Consider the following 27061-nt stretch of genomic DNA (forward strand, 5'->3'; position numbering starts at 1 on the left):
TTTACCAATGTTTAAAATGTACACTGAAATTTATAATTCCTTGAATCAGTAACAAGCATGTTTAAAATATATTATATTTAGACATCTTTTTAGGCTTATATCTTGACACTACCTAAGAGCAGGAGATAAAAAAATTCTCCTCTTTAACAGGAAATTTAAAAAAATAAACATACTATGACTGCTAAACAACTGGTGCACATTTAGTATCAACTTCTATCAATTTCCTTTTTACAGCTATTTCAAGTTAAAAGGCAATTTTTTTTTAATTCATAAAACTCAAAAATTATAAAAAGCCTTTCTATTTTTCTCTAAAATATCTACTATAATATTTTAAAGTAAACCTCACTTCAAATTTATGGGCATTCAAAGGTCAACAGACATAATTTGACAAACAGCTACTAAGACACACAATTCTCTACATAATGCTTCCATAATTCAACAACCAGGTCTTCAGAGGTTGAGAGAAAGAGGACAAAAGGGTGGGGGGGAAACTGCAGGGAAAGTATTGCAAAAAATATGCAGATATCTAAAATAACTAAATACATTATAGAGATGAATCAATCTGGAGCTGTTGTGCTAACCGGTCTACCAAGATCTGCCAGAAGGATTCTACAGGCTGCCAGGGTACTCAGTATTTTAGACTATAGCTGGCTCACTGAAGTACTATATATTTAAGTATATTTGTAAGTAAGTGTAGGCATGCCCCAGGGGTGAGAAGAAAAGACAGGGAAGGGGGAAGGGAAATATCAATGGTCTAGTACAACTAGGGAACAATTTTAAGAGGCACCATACTTCACATCACTACACACACCTACTCGCACTCTGTGCCAAGAGAGGCTAGGAAGCTTTTGTAATTCCTGCAGCCACTTAAGATAACAAAACTCAAGTGGGGCCACAGGCTGAAACGACTGGCAGGCACCAAGGCATATTTAACTTCACCCCACACAGAAGGTACTTCATCCCATTTATCCCTCACATGCTCTCACTGGATGATAGCACCTCATGAGACCAATGCAGAGCACGATCGGCTACTGACACCTTATTTTTGTTGGACTTTTCAGAGATGTCCTAAAACTGGCATCAGATACAAACCCAGAAAAAGCATCCAAAAGAAATCAAAGATTTCATTTACAGTAAAAAAACTTTGGATGAAAATGCCATCTTCTTACGTTCTTTGTCTTTTTCAAACAATGTTTTCAAAGAGAAAACACTGCTTGAAGAACAAATTCAGTGAGACTGAAAAACTCCTAATAAATGATGCAGAATTTATTCACAAATTGTACCTGGCAATACCTTGCTTACTCTAATGTAGGCATCTCAAAACCAGGAAGATTTGTTTTTCTGCAGTTTGAAGTGTTTTACTACATAGATCTCTTTTCAGATAGCCAGTCTTTCTTTTATCCTCTCTTCAGTGCTGCCTTTCAGTGTTCTAGCAATTTTAAGCATCTAAACAGTTGCCAAGCAATGTATAGTCAGCTTATTTAATCATTCTTCATAAGCAAAATTTTTCTCACCAGTCCTTTCTGTGGTACACGTACTTAAGTGGTGAACATTAACTTTTTTTTGACCCAAGAGCATATGCCACATACACCAACACAAGCACAAAGAGAGTGCAGCTTTTAATTCTATTATGTAATTCTATAAGCAACACTGCAAAGGCATGTCACAAAATAATCACATATTATGAGCTGGAGTCTAAATTGCAAATGCTCAAATTCCTTTCCACTTGCTGTACAAGAAGGGCAGAAATGCAGCGACAGCAGTCAGCAGCAGGACTGATAAACAGACCCATGGCCCACATTTGAACAGACAATGGGAGTTCACAGGCCCAATGAATCACTTGGGCTATGGCAAGACAAGGGAGAAAAAATCTGGAGATTTTTAGATTTGGCTTCAGTAACAGAAAGAGGAGTGAACCAGACTTGACCACACAAGCATTTGCAGAGGCAATTTGCACACTGCAGTTCCTCACTCCTACATCCAGGATCTGCTACTCCTTGTATTCAGGCATGCATAACCACTCTGAACTGACTTGGGCATCAAGTGAAACAAATAAAAAATAAGTGATTTTGTTCTTACCTCCTGTTTACAAGCTAGGATACGAATATCATGCATGCCATTTTTGCTCCAATGCTTTTGCAATCCTGCCCTATGTGACTGCACTAAAGCAAAACATATTCCTGACTAAGACCAGAAAAAATGCAGTCTTTCCTCACTGCAATCCTTAATTTAACTTCTTTATCACTGGGTTATTTTCAAAAACACTCAACAGTAGCGAGCATATAGTGAACTTTTTTCAAATGGGAAAAGAACATCTGGATGAGTTCATCTACAGGCCCATAGAGAACAGGTCACTCAGATAAAATGAACTTTTGTTTTCACATTTCAGAGTATTTTTACTTCTAGTTTATTGTCTGCAAAGCTTGGATTCTGAGCACTCTGAAATTATTCCAAAGAACTCTTTCAGGTATCCAAGCATTTCTCAGCATTTAAAGCTAAAACATAAGGATCCCTCACCAATTTCAGTTTTTGCCACTTTTTAACTAAGAAATGTAGAAATGAGGACTTGACAAGGCTCACCAGCCTTGTTAAGCCAAATACATGAGTAGGTTACTGACCAATACTTACTTTCTCTGAAAACTGTTTACTGATAACAGTTTTAGTTACAGCTTGGTATTTGTACAGTCTTACTTCTTTTAGCATTAAATTAAGATGAACCAAAAGTCTCAGGCAATTCACGTGGTCTTCCTTGGGGAATTTCACACAGACCATTCTAAAATTAGCAAATAAAGTTTCTGTGTCTACTGAAACGTCAATAGAGGCTAAGCTATATTTGCAACTTGTTGTTCAAACAGTGCCGAGTTACTTATCTCTGATGCAATAAAATTGCCATAAACCAAGACCCTCAAAAGAAAAAGAAGGGCTACATTTTGAGTAAGATAGAGATACAAATTTAATTTAAAATGTTCACCAATAAAGACACTTAGGATGTTTCACCATATGCTAACCTGGCCCTGAAAACCAAAGTTTTCCACCTAGAACACAGTAATCTATTCCATTTTTGCTCAACCAAGAAAAACAGAAAAATGCCTTTTTCTTTGTGCAAGTATAACTTTCCATGAGACGAGTTTGAAAGTTTTAAAGACCACTTGGAGACAATGTAACATTATAAAATTCTCTCAGTTCATACTACATCAATATTTACAGCACCATTTTCCTAAAGGATTTAGGCTATTTAAGAAACATATTTTCATTATACTTAAACTAAATTACAGGTTTGACAGATATATGAACTGAAATATCTGATGCTATGAAATTATCAGATCAATCATACAAAAAAAATCCACCTATAAAAACCAGATGCACACCTGCAAAAACATTGAAAACATTGTCTCATCAGTTTGTACTTACATTCTACATCTACAAACATCTGAATTTCTGACAATCACTGAACATTTACTCTCACTGGTCCTCTTCACTTAAGTAAAAGAAGCCATGACAGCATATCAATGATCATATTGGAATTAGCTGGCAAACATGCATATAAGTAGAGGAGAATACAGTTTGCTTCACAAGACTCTGTCAAATATAAAGTTTGCAAAAAAAACCTTGTGAAAGAGAGGCTATCTGGTAGTCACCAAGGCCCATTTAGCATCATTTTTCCCAAATAAACACACCTCAGTATTGTGACCACAGCTTGTTTTCTTCTGCCTTTCATTTGATTTATCTGATACATTTATATAAAACAATAAAGTTGAAATTATTGCTTTTCTGCAGTGGAGATGTACGTAACATTAATCACTGGTGGTTCTTTTGTACTATCTGCCTTATGAGAAAAAATATTTCATAGAAGACTTTTACAGCACTTCTGCCAATTCATCTTCCACTGAGAATCTCAGAAATTTGACCTAAATCATCACACTTGAAAATCTTATACAAAACTTCTTCAAATTTTGTCTATTTTCCATTTTATTGGTCAAACTGTATCTTTAGGACTTTTCCATTAACTTAATAACTGATTTCACCAACTCACTGCTCATTACTTTTTCTCTGAACAACGTTTTCAGATTATCCAGCTATCAGAACAACTTCTAACTAGAAATTTAATCCAACAAGAGGACCGTTATCTAAAAGCCAACAAACTGTAAATATCAACAATTTCTGAATCAAGTAACAAATGTCCTAAACCACACTATAAATAGTCACAGCCATCTGTCTGATTTGCCCCTTCTCCTCATTACTTTAACTTGTCTATCTCCAAGGACACAATCTTACCACGTAGCAGGCCTGGTTTCATCGCCTGCCTCTTGCAGGAGAAAAGCAGCAGCAAGGGGCAAGATCTCCATCCGTGATTCCCCCCCAGAGAGCTAACATTACTAAATCTGACTTCCATACCGATCTCAAGTGCCTATCTATTACTTCCATCACATTCCTTCTATTACAGCTGTTTGCTATCATTTAACCACATTTTATCTCATTTCATTATCTCTCCCTATCATTTGGGTGGTGTTTTCTTGTTCTTTTGGCACTGTCTTACAAGGACTATTTTTAACAAAGCTGTAGAAACACAAGCACATTGTATCCACCCATTCTCCCTAATTTCCTTGCAAACCTTTTCAAAGGAAAGTTTACCCAGGAAAAGTAATTTTCATGTAACGCTATCAGGTCCCACCACTCGTATGGAGTCTACTACTCCAAAGAAACAAGTTACTGGTTAGAGGAAATGAAAACTTCAGCAGTGATGAGGACAAAAGTTAGAAAATTCCTTTGCAGGATGGGGGGTTGTCCATAAACACAGTTACAGCATAGCAGTTTGTTGCAATTTAGAGCATTTGTGAAATGCGGAGAAATGCCAATATCAGCAAATCTGCACTTTTGCCAGAAGAATGTTTGTCACAAGCAAAACCTTCCACAGCAACATATGCATTGCTTGTAAAGACAACATTTGTAGCCAAAACAAAAGCCACACATACACACACCTTCCAAGTTCATCCAGCCTTGTTGCTTGCTGGAACAAGGACATGCATTGGCGGCGCTGGGCTCTTTGGGGTCCCAGCCCCCGGGGCAGAGCCCCCATTGCTTGCCCAGGGGTGACAGATTGCTAATTAAAAGGGAAATAACATCCGAAAGAGACAGTCACTCCCAACCAGTCAGAAGACCCATGGTTAGGGCAAGACACCAGTATGGGAGGCAGTTCAACCCCTGCTGGCCTCAAGCAAAGATATGGATTTCAGTGCCCTGCACGCACATTTGATCAAACCCTTTGCTATTTTTGGATGGGCTTGTCCAACACACAATGACAACTCTGAACTGTCTCTGTGTCAGTTCAGAAAAATGCAGAATGAAAAAACCTGAAGTCTAAAACTTGTAGAACAGGAAATCCTGTCTTGTCAACTCTCCCAAGCAGCTGCTAGAAGAACCTAAGAAAAGGAAAATCACTAATTTCTGAAAAGATATGAAAATAGATTATAATGCCATAAAGCACTGTTTGTGAATCCTTAAATGAGGATTAATAACGTTAGTATTCATCCTAGTTAATTACTTCACAGGGCATCACGAAAGTCTATTCTTAGGATAATTTTCCAATCTGCAGATGTCAAAGTAGTGTAAACAGAAAGCAAGCATTAAAAGTTAAATATGTAATCAGCAGATAAGCATCTAGGGGAACCCCATATTAATCTGTTTTCATTCTTATTTGATATACACAGCTTACTAATGATGCTTACATAGATATAAATACTGAAGTCCTCTTTTGCCTTGAATGAGGAAGATTATATAATAGAGGCAACAATAATTTCAAAAGGTTCAAGAAAAATAATTAGAAAATCAGAATAAACATGAATATTTGCCAGGGAAAGCAAAATACAGGCACTGATAGGGAGAAAAGCCTTGGGAAGGCAGTACTAGACCAGTAACTAAGAACAGATTAAACTGCCCAGCTTGCTAACTCACATATGTTATGAGCTTGGGTGTGTGTCACTTGAACAAGCACCACAGAACACAACAGGAAGGTATTCTATCTGTCCATCACACTTAGTTCCACACAGTTAATTAGAAGGATAAGAAAAAGAGAAAATAAAAAGAAGCCCAGAGAGGAAGAAAAGGAAGTCAGGAAATCACAATGGGACTGACTTCCAAGGTATTTTTTGGAGAGAGGGTAGAGTGGAACTAACCAACAACTACAGAGCAGAAGCCAAGCACAGTAATAGTGTGGCATAAGGTATCCCAAGTATTCCAATATCATGGCAGGTAAGGAACCAGAGATAAAGAAGTCTACCTCTTAGAAACTAGATGAATTGCAGGAAAAAATTATAGCGTACTAAGACCACCACACGAAATAGGTCCTTTGCCCCACAGCATCCCAAGAGTGGATGGATAATCTAGCACTGGAATTTGCATTGGATAAAAGTACAATGAGGAGTACTGCATCTTTATCTTTGGAGACAAACTGGGAGACCTCAAATTTCCATTATTCTGTTAAACATTTCCAAATATACAGGCCAACAAAGTGCTTCAGAAGGAGCACAGACCAGGCCTTTAATTAACACTGCTCATGCTTGAGGTGCACAATTTCTAAAAGCCACCTTGTAGCTGCTGAACCCCTACCACAAACCTCTCAGAGGGATTCAAGAACATTCATCTGCAAATGGTCACAGCAGACGTTAACGCCTGATGTCTGTAGAGATAGCCAAGAATTTTGCACCTTCCTGAACATGACTCTGCAGCAGATATATGCTGTTACAGCTCATGGCAATGCCAGCCACAGCTAATTATAACTTTATTGAGATGTTTTGGCAAGAGTCAAAGGCATTCAAGCAAACAACTTGTGATGGGGTTATCTGCCACTGATAATACATGACTTCTGCAAATAGTCTAAATACTCAATTTCTTTCCTCCTCTCTCATCCTTAACACCAAGCTTTTGAGGGATACCTGGGGGAGGAGGAGGGAAGTCATGCTGCTGAAGGATGTGATAAATATGCAAAGTGTTATTGCTTTTAATACACTGGCAAAATTTCCTAGGTCCTGTAAAACAGATTTTTTTTCTCCAAAGCAATATTTGATATCTGAATCAGATATGAATATATGTCAAGATATTTATGGGCCTCCACTGGATATATGACACATGAGGTTATTCCTATACATAGCTAAGCTAGTAACTTTCTACACAGTATTTACTAGATGTAGTGAATAGAAATATGATTCAGTTACTAACCAATTTCTCACTGAATCAGGGAAGTTAAAATAAAAATTACTCTCTTGTTCTCATGACCACTTCCTTTAAATTCCTACAAGGGAACTCTCATTAAAGAATGTCACACCTACCACTCTTGTCAGAGTGGTTGTTTGATGTATGTAGAAAGTAAAATGTGAAAGATGGAAAAACCAACCCAATAACCAAAAAAACAGAGAAGTGGTTTGCATTACTAAACAGACTCAAGACTCTCTTGACAAAGACTGTACTTTCATAGAAAGAAGAGATGGACAGGAAGAAAGAGACAAAGAAAGGAGACTTAAAAAAGAAACCCATAGACACTTTTCAGTCTCAAACATGGCCAAATAAAAACCAAACAGTGGGCTGCTAGCAATATGGCCAGCGTTAAGGTTTAACACAGGAATTTTCTTGTAAACAACACCAAAGAGGAACGAAGGTTGCACTATCGACTGTTATTGGAGTTAATGCAACGTGCCCATCACTGAAGTATCTGACAGCAATGGCTCTAGGCCAGGAGCTCACAAGTTCTTTTAACCACAAGATCACTATCAGTCCTTTCATGCATTAATGAGCGTATCAACCCCACTGGTTTTCAAACGAAAACACTACATAACGTGCCCCGTAGTACCGAAGGGGATCCAGCCGGTCCCGCGGGCCGGGCCCCTATGCGGGCGGGGCGGCACCGCGGGCCGGGGGCAGCCGCGGCACAACGGGGGCGCGCAGCTCGCGGGGGGCAGATTGTGACAGGGCTTATGAAACTGGTGACAAGTTGGGGCGGCCGACCCCGAGGGGCATCCGGAAAACCCCGGGAGGAGGCGAGAGCGGCACAGCGCGCCGGGGCCGCTCCCCGCCGGGCCGGGCTATTGCGCTCCCCGCCGGGCCGGGCTATTCCGCTCCCCGCCGGGGCGGCCGCCACGTCCCACCCCCTGCCCGGCCACGGCGGGGGGCGGCCGCCCTCGGGGGCAGCGGAATAGCCCGGCCGGCCGCTCCCTCTCGGGGAGGAGGACAAGCAGCGGCAGCGCCCAGGGCGGCCGCTCCCCTCCAGCTACGTAGAGCCGGGGGACACGGAGGGGGAGCGGCCGCCGAAGCCGGGGCTGTGGGGGGGTAGAAGGTCGCGGGTGTTACCTGCAGCTCCGCCCGCTCCGCCTCCCACTCGGCGCGCTCCGCCTCGAAGCGGCCCCACTCGTGCTGCAGGAAATGCAGGATGCCCGGCACGCTGTATTGAGCCCGGGACGCCGAAAGCGGCGCGGCGGCTCCGGAGGCTGAGACTCCCCCTCCTCCGCCGCCTCCTGCCGCCGCCGCCGCGGCCGCCGCTGCCGCCGCCTCGCCCGGCTCCAGCCCCGGCCCGCCCGCCGGCGGCGGCAGCAGGAGGGCGTTGTTATTGTTATTGTTGCTGAAGAAGACGCCGGGCCCCGCTTGCTCGTCCATGGCCGGGCCGGGTCCGCCTGGCTCGCCGCCGGCGCTCCCGCCGCGTCCCGGCAGCAGCAGCAGCAGCAACAACCGGGGCGCGTCCCGCCCGCCGTCACCGCCTGACAGCCGCCCCCGCCCGCCGCTACGGTGGCCCGGCGGGGACAGCATCGGGGAGCGATTCGCCCGCCGCCTCGCGCGGCATCCTGGGAATTGTAGTTCCGATGGATGGCGGGGAGGTTTCCTCGATCGCCGCCCTCTTCCCGCGCCGTCCGTAATCCCAGGGATGGCGTTGGGACGGCTGAGCTTTAGCGCCGGGACGTGCGGTCCGGCCGGCTGGGCGGGTCGCCGGCGGGAGGGGCCGGGCAGGGGCAGTCCCTGCAGCAGGAGCACAGGTTAACGGTCACCTCCAGCTCCGAGCGGGATTGGCACGGTTTGGGCTCTCCCGCAGCCCATCCCAGGAACACGGGAAGGGTGGGGGTCCCGCATCAATCCCACGTGCTCCCATCGGGCCCTGCCCTGGCACCTCCGGCTTTTCTGTTTCCTCCCTGTTCTGAGCAGCGCTCGGCCTCTCACTGCCAAAAGCTGGAAACCCTGCCCAAGGCTACGGGGGTTTCTTGAACATCCTTTGCAATGTTGGGAAGGAGAGCGACACAACATTTTTCAGGAATTGCCACGCTGCCTGCTTCGCGAAAAAAGGGAAAAGAGGGGCCTGTGGGATTGGGGGCGGAGGATGTCGGCAGCACTGCCCTCTCCCCATGGCACCAGGGGCCGAAGCGGGGCTCCCTTCCCACGCCATGTGCGCCCCAGCAGCAGAGCCCTGCTGAGGGCAGACAAGGCGCCGCTCCATCGGGCTGTGCCGAGGGCCAGCAGCACCGTGTACAAGGTGCTGTGTGCCACCACGGCGGTGCCACGGGGCTCCCGAGGGCGATGGCCCCGCTTGTGCCCCTCGCCATGGGCCGGGCGCACCGGGAGCGGCCCCGCTGCCTTCTCCAGCCGCGGGTCCTGTTTCGGTGTGGCTGCTCCGAAACCGCAGCCGCCTGCCTCGTAACCCTGCCCGCGGAGCTGGAGCTGCGGCTGCTGGACCATCTCTCTGGGAGAGACCACTAAGGAAGCTGACTTAGAGCATCAGGAGAGCAGCTGGGAACGGGAGCGACAACACAGGACAGGGAGCGTGATCTGGGGGACCTCGGCGAGGAACCCGTGTAGAACAAGGCTCACCCAGAAGGGAAGGAAACAGCAGAGAGAGAGATGAAAGATGTGAAGGGGAAGCGGAGCAAACAGTTTCATTAAAAAGCACATTTAAAAGGCTATTGACAAAGAAAAAGATGAAAAGGACGGTGACAAACAACAATAAGCACTACGGCCATTTCAAGTTACTTCAGTTTTTTTAATCAAATGGAATTTGATGCCAAAATATTGTGTAAAACCACATGATAATAACTTTAGTATCACGAGCAAGCAGAGAAGCAAACGAGGACTAAACTGGGGAAGGATGTATACAAACGAGAGTTGTGCATGTTGCAGACAGCCACACAAAATACAAAGAAAAACCTCTCCCTTCTCTATCCCTCTACATCTATCTAGTGCCATTTTCCCTTCTAACTTTTTTCTATTGTTCTACTGACTCCTTAGTTATGCTTGATTGCTACACTTCCCTCCCCACCTCCGAATTTTCAGACATCTTGTCAACTAGAGTCTAACCAAAACTTAAAAGTGCTGAGATAAAACTTCAGGCAAACAAAACATGATTATAGACAAAATCTTTCCAAGAAGTCATTAATTCCTAGAACTACTTGGTGGAGGGGAAGGAATCTAAAACAGGTTATAAACTTGTTTTCTGTTTTACTTGCAAAATGTTTGTGTTGAATTTGGAATTGGAAGAGTCCTTAACACTTTCAAATGTTAAACTGGTTCAGAACCTCTAAGCAAAACAGATTTGAAATGCTGGACAGACTTATTAGAAAGGGATGTATTTAAATCAATTTAATTCCCACTACCTATAGTAAGATGAAAAAATTAGTAAAGTTACTTTCCTTCTCATGTACAGCACATTGTTTTTACTTCTGCATATATCTTTACTCCTGCAGAACAACGGAACAAGACTTGATTATTATCTTTACCAAAAAAAATTGATATTAGAGTATGCACCACTTGCTGTGTCCTCACTTTAGTACTAAAACATTCACTGTGAAATCAAAGCATTTCTGATTTTATGTTAAATATTTTGCACACAGCCAACTTACCATAGGGCGAAAGAGCATTATCTTGACCATTTTGCATAGGTACTCAAAGGGATATTAGATAAGGTCTTAGAGGAAAATAGAAAGCCTAGAGGGAAGTATCTATGCAAAAATAGTGATCTACAAATATTTTAAGCAGATATTAGTCATATTCAATTATATTTACTATCCCTTTGTTATATTTGAAATTGAAGCATCTGAAATATGCAGTTTTTACAGAGTATACAGAGAAACATCAGAGATGAAACTCAGCAGGCCTAGTAGAGACCTCTGGTTATGTTACTTCTCTCTATAAAGCAAAATGTATAGAAAGATCCCTATAAAAGCCCATAAATTCAACAGCTGTGTCAAAAAATTCATGTAAGTCAGTCTTATATACACAAGAAAATACGTGGTTCCTCACTTCTGCCAATAGGAAGGGTGAGGCCTGGCAGCAAACAGACACTGGGAGTCCCTGGCTGTGCATGCAAGGTTAGCACAGTACATGAGCTAAAAGCCCCAAAATCTGCACATCAGACTCACTCAGATGGGAGAGAAGCCAGGTGCTTTTGAAAAAAAGCCTGGCAGGGGAAGGAAAAACTGGAGGAGCCTGGCTCCCACCTGTGTTCTGCCCCCTAAGTCAGTACAGTGCAAAGTGCTCCAGTACCTCAGCTTGCAAACTTGATCAAGGACTACAGGTATGGTGTATCCAGAAAATAAAATCTAGCAGGAAGGTTAAATACCTATGAGTCTGGACAAAGGGCAGATCACTGACTCATCACATATTCAACCAGTTGCTGGCAGAACAGGAAGACTGCAAACACAAAACACCTTACAAGGGCCAAGATCTACACCTACAAAAATGCAGATAGAAGGCAGTTCTCTTTAAAAACTCAGTTTCCAGTGCATTCTCAAATTTATATTCGAAGAGATTGGGGATTAGATTCTTTGCATCCTTTATTCATTTTCAAGCATGGAAACGGATTTGAAAGAGATATACACCACATAAATAAGGACAACTTATTAAGACAGCATGCTTGATCATTCACCTTAAGAAAGGCTGAAAATTTTCAATTATTTTGTTGTGGGGTTTTGGGTTTTTTTTCATGCAAGCTGAAACAATCGACGAAGTCCCTTTCCCTATTATTTTTTTAAATAAAAGGAAAAAATTAATTCTTCTACACTAGAAATTCCCCATGGTACAGGGTAAGTACTTCATAACAGTTTTTCCTCTTCACTCCATCCCCACTGTGTTAGTGTGTTGGCACAATGGTGGGATAACAATCACCAGATTTCAAAAACCACCGGAGGGTTTGAGATAGCTTTTAAAAATAAATAAAACTATTTAGATACAGAATAATTTTTGGTGGATAATTTATAACAGAAATTCATAAATATGATCACAATTTCCTAAAAATCTATACAAATACAAGTCACACCACTTCCCTTGTAATGCATGGATTTCAAGTAATTACACAAAGCTCCATTAGACAGCCTTTCACACACAAATTACACACGAAATTAGACATGTATGCAGGGATAATGTAATGCTTCTGACTACTTAATGGTCCAAAAATAATAAAAGTAATTCAGAAAAAGCTAGTTTTCAGTTTAATTGTCGGGGTGGAATGTACTGTGGGTGGTGGTTGCCTAGCAGCTGCTTTTGCTTTGCTGGCCTGACTTGCTCGGACTGCAGTTTCTAGACGTGTTTTCAATTCAGGAGCAGCTCCCATTACTGTCTTGAAAGCATGTGGGTAAAGTGGACCAATGTGCATTAGGTTCTGAAGTGCAAACTCGTGAAGATCCTTAGATGCTGTAGATGCAGAAGCAAAGGCATTTTCATTCAGTAAATAGGAGATCAGAGTGGGAACAAGAAGGGCAAGCAATTGTACTCCTAAAAATGAAAGAAAAAAAAGTGGAATTACCATATCAGAGAATGAAACAAAAAAAATTATCAGCTACTACACAGGTAAGGAAAAGTAATATTGTTTTCAGAACTCACAGTAGAAACTGTAATCAAAAAATTATCAAATTAAAACAACTGAAATGTAGATGGCTTCCTGTGCTTTGATCAGTCCCATCTGTCTTACCAGGACTGGATTTAAGATTTCTATTATTGTTCATTACAGTTATGTTGATCCTGATGCTTATTTTGAGATGCTTTTGCACCATCCAATTGCAGATCATTGATGAAAGATTTTAAGATGTAGAGTGCCTATCACATTAAAGGATTTCGAACACTTTTCAGGCAGACAGAAATGTTATTCAATTGAATTTGAGTATCCACCTCCCCAAGCGAGTGTAAGTGAACTGATACCAGAAAGCAAGTGTTCACAAAAAAGTCAGGGACAGTTATCTGCTATTATTTATGTTGTATTGGTCTGGGAGATCCTTAATTCAAAAACTAGCAGGGCAGCTATACTTCAGCTAGCATGACCTAGTAAGGCCACAGCCCAAAATGGCAAAGGGATCAAGAGGGTTGACCTTGAGAACAAAAAAGGCAGCTAAACTTAAGCAACAAGGAAAATTTTTGTACCTAGAAAGAATTTAAGTACAAAGTACCTTTGTACTTAAATTACACCTTTGAAATGTGTAACCTGGTAATTGTACATTTTAAGCTCAAAGAACTTAAAAATTAATGGTAACTCATTTATCGAAATTGTTTTAGATTACCAGAGTATTAATTATTTTTTCTTCTAGGTTCTGACTAATTCATACTCATGCAGTGAATGTCTCCAGCCAGCAAATCAGATGATCTGTTTCCTCATTTGTTTCAGTTACTTTCTCATTTTCATTTCACCTGTGTTTCAAACAACTGTTCCACAAACAGAATGAGGCTCAAGAAATTTTATATTCTATCAAAAAAGAGGAACTCCAACAAGGAGTGCAATGGGGGAAAAAACCCACAAAAACCAACAAAAAAAAAAAAAAGTCCAAAAAACCCTACACAAAACCAATAGTAGTATTCTTACAAGGAACTTTTTCAGCATTTGAAGTCAAATGTCAAAGACAGTAAGTCTTCAGAATGCCCATGGTTTCAGCTGAAGAATAACTAACTCAAAGATAAACTGTAAGTAATGTATTCTATCCAGTGAATCTTGCTTCATCTACAATCAAGATACTCTGACCAGTATGATTCAATTTTTTGGGCTCTTTAGCTAAAACTTGTTGAGCTGGTAGAAGCAATCTGATAAAAGTCTACTAAAATAATTAAGTTAACAATGAGAAAAAGTAAATTGAAACAGCATGAAATACAAATATCCAAACAGAATAAAATACCACTTATTACTGCAGTTCATGTTTAAATTTTTTTCCTGCAATCACCAGAAATGCAAAGGTCACAGCATATCATGCTGTATATGCTATGCAAGTTCATGTATACAAAAGTTCAATCACTGCAATTACAAAAGCATGTTGCACACATAGTCCATTTGTGATTATGCCATTGAGTTCCTAACTGCAACATTTCTAATGTTCAATATTCTATTTTAGCATTACTCATTTCTCTAGAAAACCTAAATACTTACTATTCTGCTCCTCACCAAGGGCAACCAACGTTTCCAGGACTTTAATTCCTTCCTGGACTGCTAAAAGCTCCAGATTGTTGTTTGGGCGGCTCCTTTCCACAGCTTTCAACTTCTCAACCATGACAGGGGCCAGTGAATGAATATATGGAGTGGACAGGGCACGATTGGTGTGTTGGAACACAGAAAGCAGAAGCTGGTAACATTTGGCTTGAACCTAATCAAATCAAGATAAATACATTGTCCTCAAAGTTATTTGTTAATTCAGTGAATATAATAAACTCTGTTATCTCTGATTAAATAAATAAAAAGACTACTAAATGGGAAGAAAACATATTAAGTAAGAGGAAAGAAGCAACACAGCCCTGCTAATAAAGCAGTATTAGCCCAGTGTTCAATAAAAGGAAGGACAATTAGAAAGAACATGCAGGTACTAAGTAGCAGTAACAACATAAACCCTGAGAAAATAAAGACATAGTTAATATCACACCAGTCAGTCACACCAGTTCACAGTGAACTGCATCTTTAGGTCTCAGAATTCCCAGCTCTAACAGTAACTTAATCTTCAAAATCGTGATATGCTATTCCAATTCCAGAAAGGCAACACTGCCCATAAAAATGACTCAGAACAAAGTGATCTTATTGTTCTAATACAAGCCAAGGCTGTAGCCAAAAGTGTCAGGCCTTTCCATCCTTGCTTCTCATTCTCCATTTTGTGCTGGTAGTAGCCTAGGACTATATGAGCTGATCACAGAATGCCCTCCTTGTCATTCCTCTATTTTATTTTTTATCCTCCTCCCTCCCTGTGGAAAGCAGAGATTATTAAAGCCAAGGTTTGGGAAAATGACCCACTGATGATCTTGTTCAGATGAATTTATGAATACATTTTTGGGGGCGTACAAAGATCTTCCTCCAAAATCCACCACAAATAACCCAGCATTTTTGAAAAGGTGAAGCCTCACAACAAATGTGAGAATAAAACATTGCACGTGTTTTCTAACTGCACTCAAGTCCAAACAGGATGAGTTATTGAGCACATGCTGAACAGAAATGTTCTAGAGGAAGTATTACTGAACAAAATGATCTGTGAGGAGATCCAGGGACTAGTGGAAATACAAATATATAAATAAAAATATTGAATAAAAGTCATAGATTATAAAAACTACTGGTAATAAAATATGAGTTACAAGCTCATATTACTGTTAATTCAATAGAATACAGCTGCAGGTTTTCTATACAATTCAATATTTAAGGTCTGAAATAATAACAGTTCTCATATAATTTGTATGCTTTGTAACAGAGCTCCACAGAAGAACGTTTTTCCTTAATGCCTTACCATCATCTCTGACCTTCTCAACAAATTTTACCTCTATCCTTCCATATTGTTACAAATAATTCTCTTCCTTTTCTGTCTTTCTTTAAACTTCATTCCTTATTAGCTGTTAAAGATGATTAGATTAACCTTTGAAATAAGGAGTAGAAGTATTTTCTTAAATGCAATCATATTTCAAAAGAGTTTTATGACTGCATCTGACAGCAGAATTTCATCCAAGTTTTTTTTCCTTTGAACTGTGTAATACAAAACTTTGGACCATTGTGCATTCCTGGAAGTCTACAAAAACTCCTGAAAGGTAAAATCAGAGCTTCTTCAAAGCATAAGAGTCACACTCTCATGTGCGTTGAAAGACTTGGATCTCTCAACTGAGTTATCTTGTTGGAACAAAAGGGAATTGAGCTCACCAGACTTCTGGTTATTACTATACATGATATTTGACCTTTTCATGTGGTAATAGTTTCAAAAATACTCCTGTATTTCTTTTAAGGCATCAGTAGTTTCTTTGGAAGAGTCTTCTCCTTAATCAGTTCAATGCACTCAGTGCAATCACTATCATGCTTTTATTACAAACAGGTGTCTCGTCACTGACTGCAACAAGGAATATTTTACATTTAAAAAGCCAGAATGAACACACAAGTATTACAGAGTATTTGCTCTGCCCATTGGTGAGAAGAGAGTGGACACCATTTGGCTGCTCTCCAAACTTGCTCTGTGTGTTACAAAAATAGTGGTAAGTTCCAGCTGATGGGCAGCTTTCCAGCAGGGTAATGGGCAACCACGTACTTCTCTCTCGCTGTTCGTGTGTTTATACAGAGCTCAGAGACAGTACGACATTAAAGTTTCACTTAATACAACTGACATTTCCACTTGCACAATAAAATTCTAAGTAGCTTTCCATCCAGAGTCAGGCTGCAGAATCAACTGAATTTTATGTTCATCCTGGAGAACACCTGTCCTGTTATGGAGAATTATCAGTCCAAACATGATTTTAAATCCTCACTGTGACTGCATCCGCATTTTTTGTGTGTTTTTCTTCTCAGGAATCCGTGCAGTGTTTGCTTGTGGAAACATCACAGATTTTTCTCCTTAGCTCCCACCTGCAGATTTGTATACCCACTCAAACTGATACATACATGGCTGGAAAAGTTAAGCTTAACTATCCATACAGTGCATTAGTCTGCTTGACCCAAACCAGCCTACAACTTTTTTAACTTTCCTCCTCAATGACAAAGTAATTCAGAAGGCATTTCACAAAGGCATGCCAAAGGGCAGAAGTGAAATTATGAAACAAATGAATCATGATATATAGACATTCTGACGGTGCCCACAAAATTATATTTTTGCTCCCAAACTGAGTTTTGTATGAACACACAAAATAAGCACAGGTTTTGCACAAACAAATATAAAATTGATCAGAAATGTGGGCTGTAATTTTATCTATGGAAAAAATGGTTTAGTTTGTATTATAAAAGATCAACACTAATGTTAAAATGTCACCCCTCTATGTTTACCAACCTTTTCATCTGATAAAACTTCATATACCAGAAACTGGTTTTGCCTTTTAAAAAGCTGAACTCAAGAGCCTGGCACAAGGCCATGAACACTTTATCTAGAAGCACTAAGTTTGGATTATTTTGCTCATGAGTTTCAATAATGCATTGTTGAAAATTCTAGTTATCCTGACAGCAGTACCTGTCCCTGAAGTAAAGGCATCACAAAACACTGAGGAAATGTGTTAAATATATCACAATTAGTTTCTGCTGGCTGCATGTCACTCACATCCCTATAACATGATCTTACCCAAGGATCAGAAGAATTCAATGCACTTCTAAATCTGTTCATACATCCATTTTGTAAAGACTGCACTCCAATTATTTCAGTGCTTGCAGACAAGAGGAAGAGAGCAATAGCTGTAAGTATGCTTACTTCATCAAGAATAGGTTTAGAGGCTTCTGAAAAACAAAAGCGAACATGCTGTTAGCTTATTCCAAAAAGGCTTTAGCATTTATTTAGTAAAATCCAGTGAACACAGATAAAACTCATAAAGAGGAAATATATGTATGTGACGGTGGTCACAAGGGTTCTTGGGGTGAAGGAAGAGACGAGATCTTTGACTCCATTACAGAAGGCTTGATTTATTATACTATACTATACTAAAAAAGAAAAGGAAAGGAGAGTTCTAGAAGCTGCTAACTTAAGCTAAGAAAAGTAAAGAATGATAACACACAAGCTGGCCTTGACAGACTCTCAGAGCTAGCTCTGCTGTGACTAGTCACTGAACTAAAACATCCACACCAGAACTAATCACAGATCTCCTTGTTGCATTCCACAGCAGCAGACAATCTATTGTTTACATCTTGTTGCTGAAACTCTCAGCTTCAGCAGGAAAAATCCTGAGAGAGGATTTTTCATAAAAGAAATGTCTGTGACATATGTACTTGAAATTATTCGCAACTGCATATGCATTTACTTATTATAGTATCATTGTTGACTGTGACTGACAAAAATCTGAGCAACTCTATTCTAAAAGTTGTTTTAACAGTTGTTTTAAGTCAATCTTTCTGAAACTTAAGTATCAAGGAAAGCATCACCACCCACTTTCTCAGATCAAGTCATGCTTTTTGTTTTCAGTGTGTAAACAAGAGGAAAAAAGATATTTTTAGATCTTTTCCCCATTAAAGGTCTACTTCACTTTTTAAAATTATTATCTTCAGCTGATACAGCAAAGTAAGAAATAGATATCCAGCATGGCAACAACTTTTACTTAACATGAGGTTTCACAGAACAGACTGGTTGATCTGACAGCCAATTGTCACCAACAGGAACAGTCCTACTTTAACCTATCCTGCCTTTCAAATAGCCTGTATTTGCCATTGTCACAATTTTTTTTTCCTGGTATAAGTTCTGTCTTCACAGATCTCATTCATGAATTCACAACAGGAACAAAAATATGTATATATAAACTATTATATATTAAAAGCACTGCTCTGCTGGTCTGTTTGGCCACACTGGTTCTGCTCTCCCCTGACAGGCACAAAGAAACAGCATATATTAAGTCAGCAAAAAGGAAAAACAGCATGCCTGCCCTTTACAGATATCAGCTAGTCACTTAACTGGCTTAGCCATAATGTAAAACCTCACTTCAAAAAAATACTCCAAGCATTTTAAGTGACATTTTTTCTTAAATTATTTAAATTATTTTAAATTTACATAGTTTGAATTTTATTGAATGATGAGGTTTGAAATTGAATGTAGTGGACCTTGCTTAGATTTTTGCGTCTGTGATCTATCACACTTCACAGAAGACTGGAAAGGAAAACACACACTCTTGCAAGGAACCTAGAAAAATTTCTGACGCCTGCAAAAAGGTCTCCAGCCAGTGATGTTTCTGGAAAGAGGGCCTGTGAAATCTCTACAGTAACTAAAGGCTGGAAAACAAGAGCTGATGTGACAAATCAAATTAGAAGTTTGGCTTGGTTAACACAAACCTAGTGATCCTCCCCCTTTGGACATTCCAGAATCATTTGCAATTACCTCCTCATTCCCCATCTCTCACATGAGTGACTCCATTCAAGCCTCTCTTCACTCTCTACAAATGGCTCCTTGGCAATGCAATGGGATGTTTTTCTCACTGACTACCACTATGCAAATGGCAAATCTTTGTGTCTCTTTTGCTAACTATGCAGCTAAGACTGTACATCTTTTTCACTTTTTTCAAGGGCAAGGCAAAGCATGTATGTGAACCATAAGAGGTGGTCTGCAGTTGTCTGAAGAGACAGTAACCATTGTGCTGGTTAGTAACAGGGATTTTTTGGCCAGGATTTCTTTCTCACCAAAGAAAGCTTTTAACGGTGTTGTGAGTATCCTACTCCAGTATGAACCTTTCCACAACTATCTGTGGCTGTCTTCCCACTCATTCACTTTAACACTGACTGTCATTAAGATTAAATGACTTGTGCCAGCATAAAAACTGAGAGGCTGATGCCAGATGCATTGCAAAAGGGAAAACTTCTAACTGGAAGTTATGATCAACACTGTCAAAGAAGACAGACCAAAGACACAGCTGAAGTGAGAATTCCTGAGATGTAACTACTTTGTTAAAGTCAATGTTGTGCTTTTCTTCAATAAAATTGTTAAGCAACTGATGAGTTTTGCTCATTCAGGTCTTACATTAAGTTATAGGCAGATACCATACTTGCATTTTCATTACAGTAAACTAGTTTTTCTTAAATTTTAACTCCTGCACTGGGAAACCACTTACCAGGCTGAGAGTCTTCCAAGATAGATGCCAGAGTGCTGCGGATAAGACCTGTCCATTGTTTCTGAGTTTCATCAGTCTTGACTGTTGGAAGAGTAACAATAGTTTTTATCCCTTGAAGAGCTGCAGTGACTGGAGGGAGGACCTGATTGTCTGCTGACTTTACTGCTGTTTCTTTCAATACCCTTGTTATCAGAAATAGGATAGTGGGTAAGATTGTCATACACCCTAAAAAAGAAGGAAAAAAAAAGAAAAGATAAAATAGAATTTTTAAAGTGTGGTAGATAAGCTCTTTGTCTTTCTCAATATGGATGCGTATGGTTGGAGACAAAGGAGATGAGATAAAGTGCAATTCAGGTAACAAGTGATATGTGGCATTCACCATTTTATCACCAAATTCATTCATCAGTGCTACTGAAGTGTATCATAACACAAGTCATACAAGCCAACAATTGAAATGCTGCTGTCAGCATTTCAGGAATTCACATTCAGGAATGATGATTTAGCTATTAAAGCTTCGTCCCACATGGCATGTGATACAAGGTATGTCATCCAGATTGCTAAGAACCTTAGAAAAGGATCTACATGTCACTAGGGTCTTATAAACAGCAAAAATAAGAGGTCTGGAAACAAGTATCCAAACTAAGTTACTGCACTTTCTGAGTAAGGTGGTGTGCCTCACCTTACCAGAAGCAAATAAAGGAAGTGGTTTGGGTGTCTCAAATCGCGGACAAAGGCTGTAGCAGTTTCAATAACACATGCAGACAGACTTTAAGCCCCTACAGGACTGAAAGAAGAGCGCTGCTGGGTTTAAGCATGCAAAATCAATCTACAGATCACTTCAGACAGTCAAGCCTCTTTCCATATCTCTTCTATGCTTCATTTTCCCACATCTGTGGAAACCCAAATCCTGCCATTTTCCTACTTCTGGGAAGGCTGTGAGGATAAACACATGAAGTGAAACAATTATGACAGGAAGGGACTGCTCTTTAAACTAGTAGTCATTTCTGAGCTACTTGCAGTGGCCGCTTGCCAAATGCTGGGAGTAACTAACACCCTCACTCCAGACAACAGAGAAGTAATACTGTTACTCTTTTTGCCCACCCTCTTTCCCATCACCTTCTCAAAAAAAAAAAAAAACCCACACAAAAAAACCAAAAAAAACCAAAAAAAAAACCAAAAAAAAAAACCAACAAAGCAAACATCAGGCATTAAATAAAAACAGGACATGACTCCAACTCAAAATCTGTTGTTCGTTAAAAAAGTGCAAGGCACAAATTCACAAAATTTCTGTTTGAAGACAAGCCATATTGTCTTTAGAGCATAACTTTGTCCAAATATGTTATTTGCAGTGCATCTCATTAGGGAACTAACTTTAAAATGTCTCATCTGTAAGAATGGGTGACTCTTGGGACAACAATCTCAAGAAAAAGATTCTTGAGACAACAGTCAAGCAATTTGCTCTCCAAAAAGCAAAAGTCAAAGAGCACAGCTTCCCATGTAATTGTGTCCTTTACCCATGAACTTCACTCAGTGCAATTATCCCAGCTTACACACATCCTTTGTGACAGTCTTCCTGGGCAGAAGAAAGCTCCATTTAGTTTATAATCACATTGGGAATGACTGACAGCCAACGGCTGCAAGGCCAAGTGTACCACAGATGAATTATGCTGTTTTTCACCCAGTAGGATTGTCTTTTCATACAGCTGCTGCTTTTCATGAACTTTTCAGGAATTTCATTATCTCCAGAATGTCTTTGTTCTTTAACAATATGATTAAAAATTTCCCAAAAGGTTTCAAAAGCATGAAAAAAGGGGGGAAAAAACCAACAACGAAATCAGATTGGTACAGCGGCTTAAAATCTAACTGTGTTATTGAAACTCCTACAGCCTTTGTCCACAGAGCTAATTTCCTCAGCAAATATGCAGCACACATGCAAACTTAAAATCAAAGTTCCTTTATGCTACTCACTGGAAAAGCCTGAATTTTCTTTAGTTAATTACCTAAATATTATTAATGCTATGAATTAAAGCATTCATAGCAATGTATTTACATTTTTTTTAGCATCATATCCTCACTGTGCTAGCACTCACACATATCCTGTGAGTGTCCTACCTGCTGGAGAACACAGGGAAGGCAGGTCAGACAGAATATTAACGGTGGCAGCCACAAGACGAGCGCTTTCCTCAGAGAGGTGGGATTTGGCAGCAACGTGACTTGGAGAATCCGACACTTTTGAACTCAGGTGGGGCATGTGTCGTACTAGGATGAACATCAGCAACTCCATGGCTGCAAAAACTAGAGATTTTCCAGGCACAAGACCACCACTCTCACCTCCCTCTCCTAAAGCAAGAGGATTTTCTTTTTCTTCATTATCATCTTCATCTGAAAAAGGAAAGAAATGTCTGAGGAGACAGTTTAGATGCCACTCCAAAAATTACATGACACACTCTTCACAAAGAAGTTAAGAATCAAGAAGAAAAAGTTGCTTTACAGTAAGATAGGACAAACATGGCTCATGTCAGAATAAATGTTTTAGTTAGAATGATTTAAAGGGGTTTAAAATGCCTTAGAAGTACTGTGATTGCAACAATACTTAATAAAAATCATGCTGGAACTAGAAAACAAATGTGGTCTTGCACAAAATAAAACTACAGCTAATTATCTTGCTTCTCTTAAAAATGATCATAAAATTAACAGCAACCAATGACAAATAAACAGCCAGGACAATTTTTTTTTAAATTTAATAGCTATTAATTAAATGTTCCACTCTGACAAAATCTTATTCTAGCCTAAATTGATTATGAAATAAGAGAACAGAAAAGCACTGTAGGATTCTATGTCTATGTCCAGCTGAGTGTATTCAGTTCAAAAAGTCTCTCTTTTGATGGCAGCTTGGCCAGCTGCAGTCTTTCCTTCTCCCATTAAACAGCAACAGAGATTCAGTAAGGCAAAGCTGGCCTGAACTACCCCTATAGAGCTCCTACGAATTTAAATGATTGCTACTGTTATCACATTCATCAATCTGAAAAAAGCAGCTTACTGGGCTGACAGTAAACAATTCCATTAATTCATATGAAGGAACAGAGCCTGCATTTTCAGTTGTTCATGCTGGTTCCTCAAGTTCCAGCAAAATTTTCTCCCTGTTTTTACATGGAAAGCGGACAAAAGCTATCAGCTGGGGGTTTTTCTATCAACAGTACATTGTGCCAGATTAAGATAGTAATTTTCCTTAATAAGAGAATACTCCCTGGGGTTTACTTCACTTCTTTCAGGTAACAGAAAATCTGGCGGACCTATCCAACTTAACCAGGTATCAATGAACTATTTCCCAGGTCGCCTCTTGGAAACTAATTTACCTAGCACAGATGGAAACAGTGTATCTGAGATTTTTTTTTTAATGGTAAAGGAATGATTGAACAGAGAGACTCTCTCTTAAAAGGAAGAGGTTGCTGGAAGTACCTCAGAAAGTAGCTTTCAGACTGCTGAGTATCTCCAAGCATAGAGATACCACATCCCTGGGCACCTGCTCTTCTGCTTCACCGCTCCCACAGTGACTAATTTTTCCTGGTATCCCATCTGGATTCCCACTGCTGCAGTTTGTGTACATTGCCTCTTGTCCTTCCACCACATGCCTTTCAGAAGACTCTGGATTGTCCTTGTCTTTAAATCCCCTCTAAGAAGGGGGTTTGCTAGTCTATCCCATATTAACCCTCTCTTCTGCAGACTAAGTTAGTTCAGCTCTCTCAGCCTCTCCTCACAGGTCACACACTTCACCTCCCTAAGCAGCTTAGTGGACTTCCATTGAACTTCCTTCATGTTTGTCAACAGCTGTCTTACTCAGAATGAGGAGGAAGGGCAAAGAAAACTAGACACTGGCATGTGATACATGCCGGTGTCTTTTCTAACACAGCCCAATAACAGAGGTTGCATAGGTCAGCATTGCACAGGTTTCACACCAGAGATTCACACACACAACTCCTCCTCTGGCAAATCTGCTATCCAATCTGTCAGCCCATCAGCCTATACCAATGCACATTCCACCCCAAATGCAGGATTTTGCATTTGTCTTTGCTGAACTTCAGCAGGTTCTCAGACCTGCAGTTCAAAATTCCCCTAAAGGGAGCACCACCCTCCAGCACACCCACCACCTGCCCAGTTTGGTATCATCCACAAATTTGCTGAGAGTACACTCTCTCCTATCTGTCCTGTGTGCTTAACAGTAGCAGACTCAATACTGATCTCTAAAGAACACCAGTTGCAACCAGCTTCCAGTCAGACTTGAATCACCAAACTCCATTCAAGCACAGCAGTCCAACAAATTATTCTCCTACTTTTCAGTCCACATCACTCAACTTGACAATGATATTGTAGAGTACTGGGTCAAAAGCCTTGCAGAAGTCTGAGTAAACAATATTCACCACTCCACCTCCAAAGGCAGTTATTTCATCACAGAGGGTGATGAGGCATTAATTGCCCTCAGTAAGTCCGTGCTATTTCAAATCACATTCTTCTACTTCATGTACTAAGAAGTGGTTTCAAAAGAAATTTACTCAAAAACCTTTCAACAAGCACAGCAGGCTTACTGGCAAGTTCACTCAAACCCCACCTCAAATCTTACTCAAAGTTAAGTCACAGCATTTCATTTTTGCCATTCATTGAAAAGCTTCCTTGAGCACCACAGCTTTACAAAGGTGACTGGAACAAACTTAGCATGTCATCAGCCAGCTCCCTCAGATGCATCACATCTGGTTCCAGGGTAGGGCTGGCTTTTTTGTGAGCAGTCCCTAACTGGATGCTCACCTGCTCTCCCAAGGCTTGTTCATTAGACATAGACACAGGAGGGGGAAGCAAGAAGATAACAGTGCCTTAGTTTTTCCTCTAGTGTGTTTTGTCATTAGATCACCCAATCCATTCAGCAGCAGGTCCAAATTTCCTCTGCTGACAATATATCTATAAAAGTTGTTCTTGCCACACTGGACATTCATCATCAGTCTCAGCTCCACCTAAATTGTGCTTTCCCAATTCCACTCCCCCACACTCAGGAAGACTTCAGTAGTCTTCCTTGGCAGTTTGGCTCCATTTCCAACATCCAAGCACTTCCATGTCACATTTGAGCTCAGTCAGAAGCTCCTGTTCAGCCAAGTCAGCCTCCTGCCATGATCATTGTGAATGAGCTTTATTTTGTCACCAAAGATGAACAATCCCTCTTTCCTTTGCCCTTCAGGAAAGTTTACCACAAAATTTCATCTACAAGATCTCATCTACAAGCTCCCTGAACAAGTCAAAGTCTGACAAGCCAAGCCAAAGCTTTTGCTCTGCTACTCATTTTCTTTCTTTCCCTTGAAATTATGACCTCCATTATCACATAGCTGGTACAGCCAGAACTACCATTAACCTTTGTAACCATTTCTTCTGTATAAGTGCAGAGCAAATCCACTGAGCCCCACCCTCATCCCTCATCTGGACTGTCCAGCATCTGGACTGAAGAAGTCTGTGCTTTGTACACTTCTGAGTGTTAGCCTCCAGCAGTGTCACCCTTCCAGCACATGACTGGATGGTAAAAGCCTTCCATGAGACTCCTATAGCTTGACTGGAATGCTTTTCTGGGTTGGTTTAACATGGCTTCATTCACCTTCCCTTCTTGATTAGGCAGCCTGTAGCTCCTGACTGGTATCACCCTTCACTTTCATTCAGTGTTATCAGTTCTGATCTGTCAAAGTAGGACAGCTGGCTCCTTTCCCCCTCAGTGTTCTCCAATTGGATATCTGGAGATAGAGCCTTTTGTTGCTGGAAGTCACAGTATTGCAGCCACCACCTTCATGCAAGTGTCATCCTCCAGGGCCATATTCCAGTATAGTCTGTGGCTGTCTCTCCTGAGAAACATGGGACTTCAGCTCCTGCACATGCAGGACCTCTGAAGAACATTTCATTCCTGCATTTACCTTTCCCGACACCACAGATTCTGCTCACCTTCACAAGCATTTCCTTCATGTCTCACAGGTGAGACCAATGTCATTTCCAGCTATGGCTGCACAGACAAGCCTCTGGAGCACAGGCACATCAGCATTTTCACCTGAATTTCAAACTGGTCATTAGACCTCTGATGTAGCAGAGGTGATTGTCCCTCAGTCAGCAGACTGTTGTATGCCACTGCCACCATTATGCTGACTCCAGCAGTCCTGTACAGTCTTGAGCAGCACTTCTGGGCAGCATGAGCATGACTTTCCATGCCAACTGCCTTGCTCCTGTTGCACACCCCGTTCCCAGAGATCCTGGTAGCTGACACACCCTGAGTGCCCTCAATAAGTGAAGTAAGAACCCAGGTGCAAGATCTTCCTGGCAAGATCTCCTGGGCAGGCAACTTTCCATACTGGTTTCAGGAGCAGTTCACTCACCTCACGGATGTCAGTTGTGCCAGGGACACATCACAATACCCTGTACTGCTGGCTAAATCATTAAACTTCAGAAAAAAGGTAAATGAAGTGTTAAGGAGGCAGTCAGTAGAGAAACATTAAGGAAACTGAACAAGGTATTAATAAGGGGTGTGCTGGGTATAACTTCCACCACTCCTACTCCAGAAAAATTACTGAAAATCATGACATGAAATGAGAATGATCAGAGGAAGAAAAAATACAGATTACAAGAGTTAAGAAGTCAGCAACAAATTATCTGTAATAATCATAGACATAACCAAAATTATTTGTAGAATACACAGCATTTTCCTCCTAAGTGTAACAATAGTCTAATGCAACTGAGTTCCTTTCCCAATATGAAAATTTGTTGCTTTTGCTCTGCAAAGCAAGCCACGTTTACAGAATCTTACTTAGCGTGTTCCTTTTTTCCTGCAAATAATCTTGAGCTGCTCTTACTATCTGCTGGACAACTCCTGTAACCAGCAGCTGGACTGAAGGAGGATCCCAGGTCAGGAGGAGTCGGTGAAGCACACTCAAGAGTTCAACACCAAGGAGCTGCAGTGAAACAAAATACACAGAAAAACATTCATTAGGACTAAACAATTCCTAATTGTTATGTCACTTGCTTATGATGAACAAATATTTTCTCACACAAAAAATAATTACAGCTCTTGTAATCATCA

General features: G+C 40.7%; 2 protein-coding genes across 5 annotated transcripts in view; both read right to left on the minus strand.

Moving 5' to 3' along the window:
* The window catches only part of STRN (striatin), a 67805-nt gene extending 59074 nt beyond the window's left edge, over positions 1 to 8731 (minus strand). For all 3 annotated transcript variants that reach the window (XM_030946457.1, XM_030946455.1, XM_030946458.1), the window contains exon 1: positions 8341 to 8731. In XM_030946457.1, coding sequence (XP_030802317.1) covers positions 8341 to 8643 — 303 coding nt within the window. In that variant the 5' untranslated portion in view covers positions 8644 to 8731. The remainder of the gene's footprint in view (positions 1 to 8340) is intronic.
* Positions 8732 to 11783: 3052 nt separating this feature from the next.
* Positions 11784 to 27061, minus strand: part of HEATR5B (HEAT repeat containing 5B) — a 56165-nt gene continuing 40887 nt past the window's right edge. For both annotated transcript variants that reach the window (XM_030944414.1, XM_030944415.1), the window contains 6 exons: positions 26789 to 26933; positions 22078 to 22347; positions 19966 to 20190; positions 17505 to 17656; positions 14372 to 14585; positions 11784 to 12738 (listed from right to left, as the gene is read on the minus strand). In XM_030944414.1, coding sequence (XP_030800274.1) covers positions 12434 to 12738; positions 14372 to 14585; positions 17505 to 17656; positions 19966 to 20190; positions 22078 to 22347; positions 26789 to 26933 — 1311 coding nt within the window. In that variant the 3' untranslated portion in view covers positions 11784 to 12433. The remainder of the gene's footprint in view (positions 12739 to 14371; positions 14586 to 17504; positions 17657 to 19965; positions 20191 to 22077; positions 22348 to 26788; positions 26934 to 27061) is intronic.

This window comes from Camarhynchus parvulus, chromosome 3 (assembly GCF_901933205.1).
Source record: "Camarhynchus parvulus chromosome 3, STF_HiC, whole genome shotgun sequence".
NCBI classification, from domain to species: domain Eukaryota; kingdom Metazoa; phylum Chordata; class Aves; order Passeriformes; family Thraupidae; genus Camarhynchus; species Camarhynchus parvulus.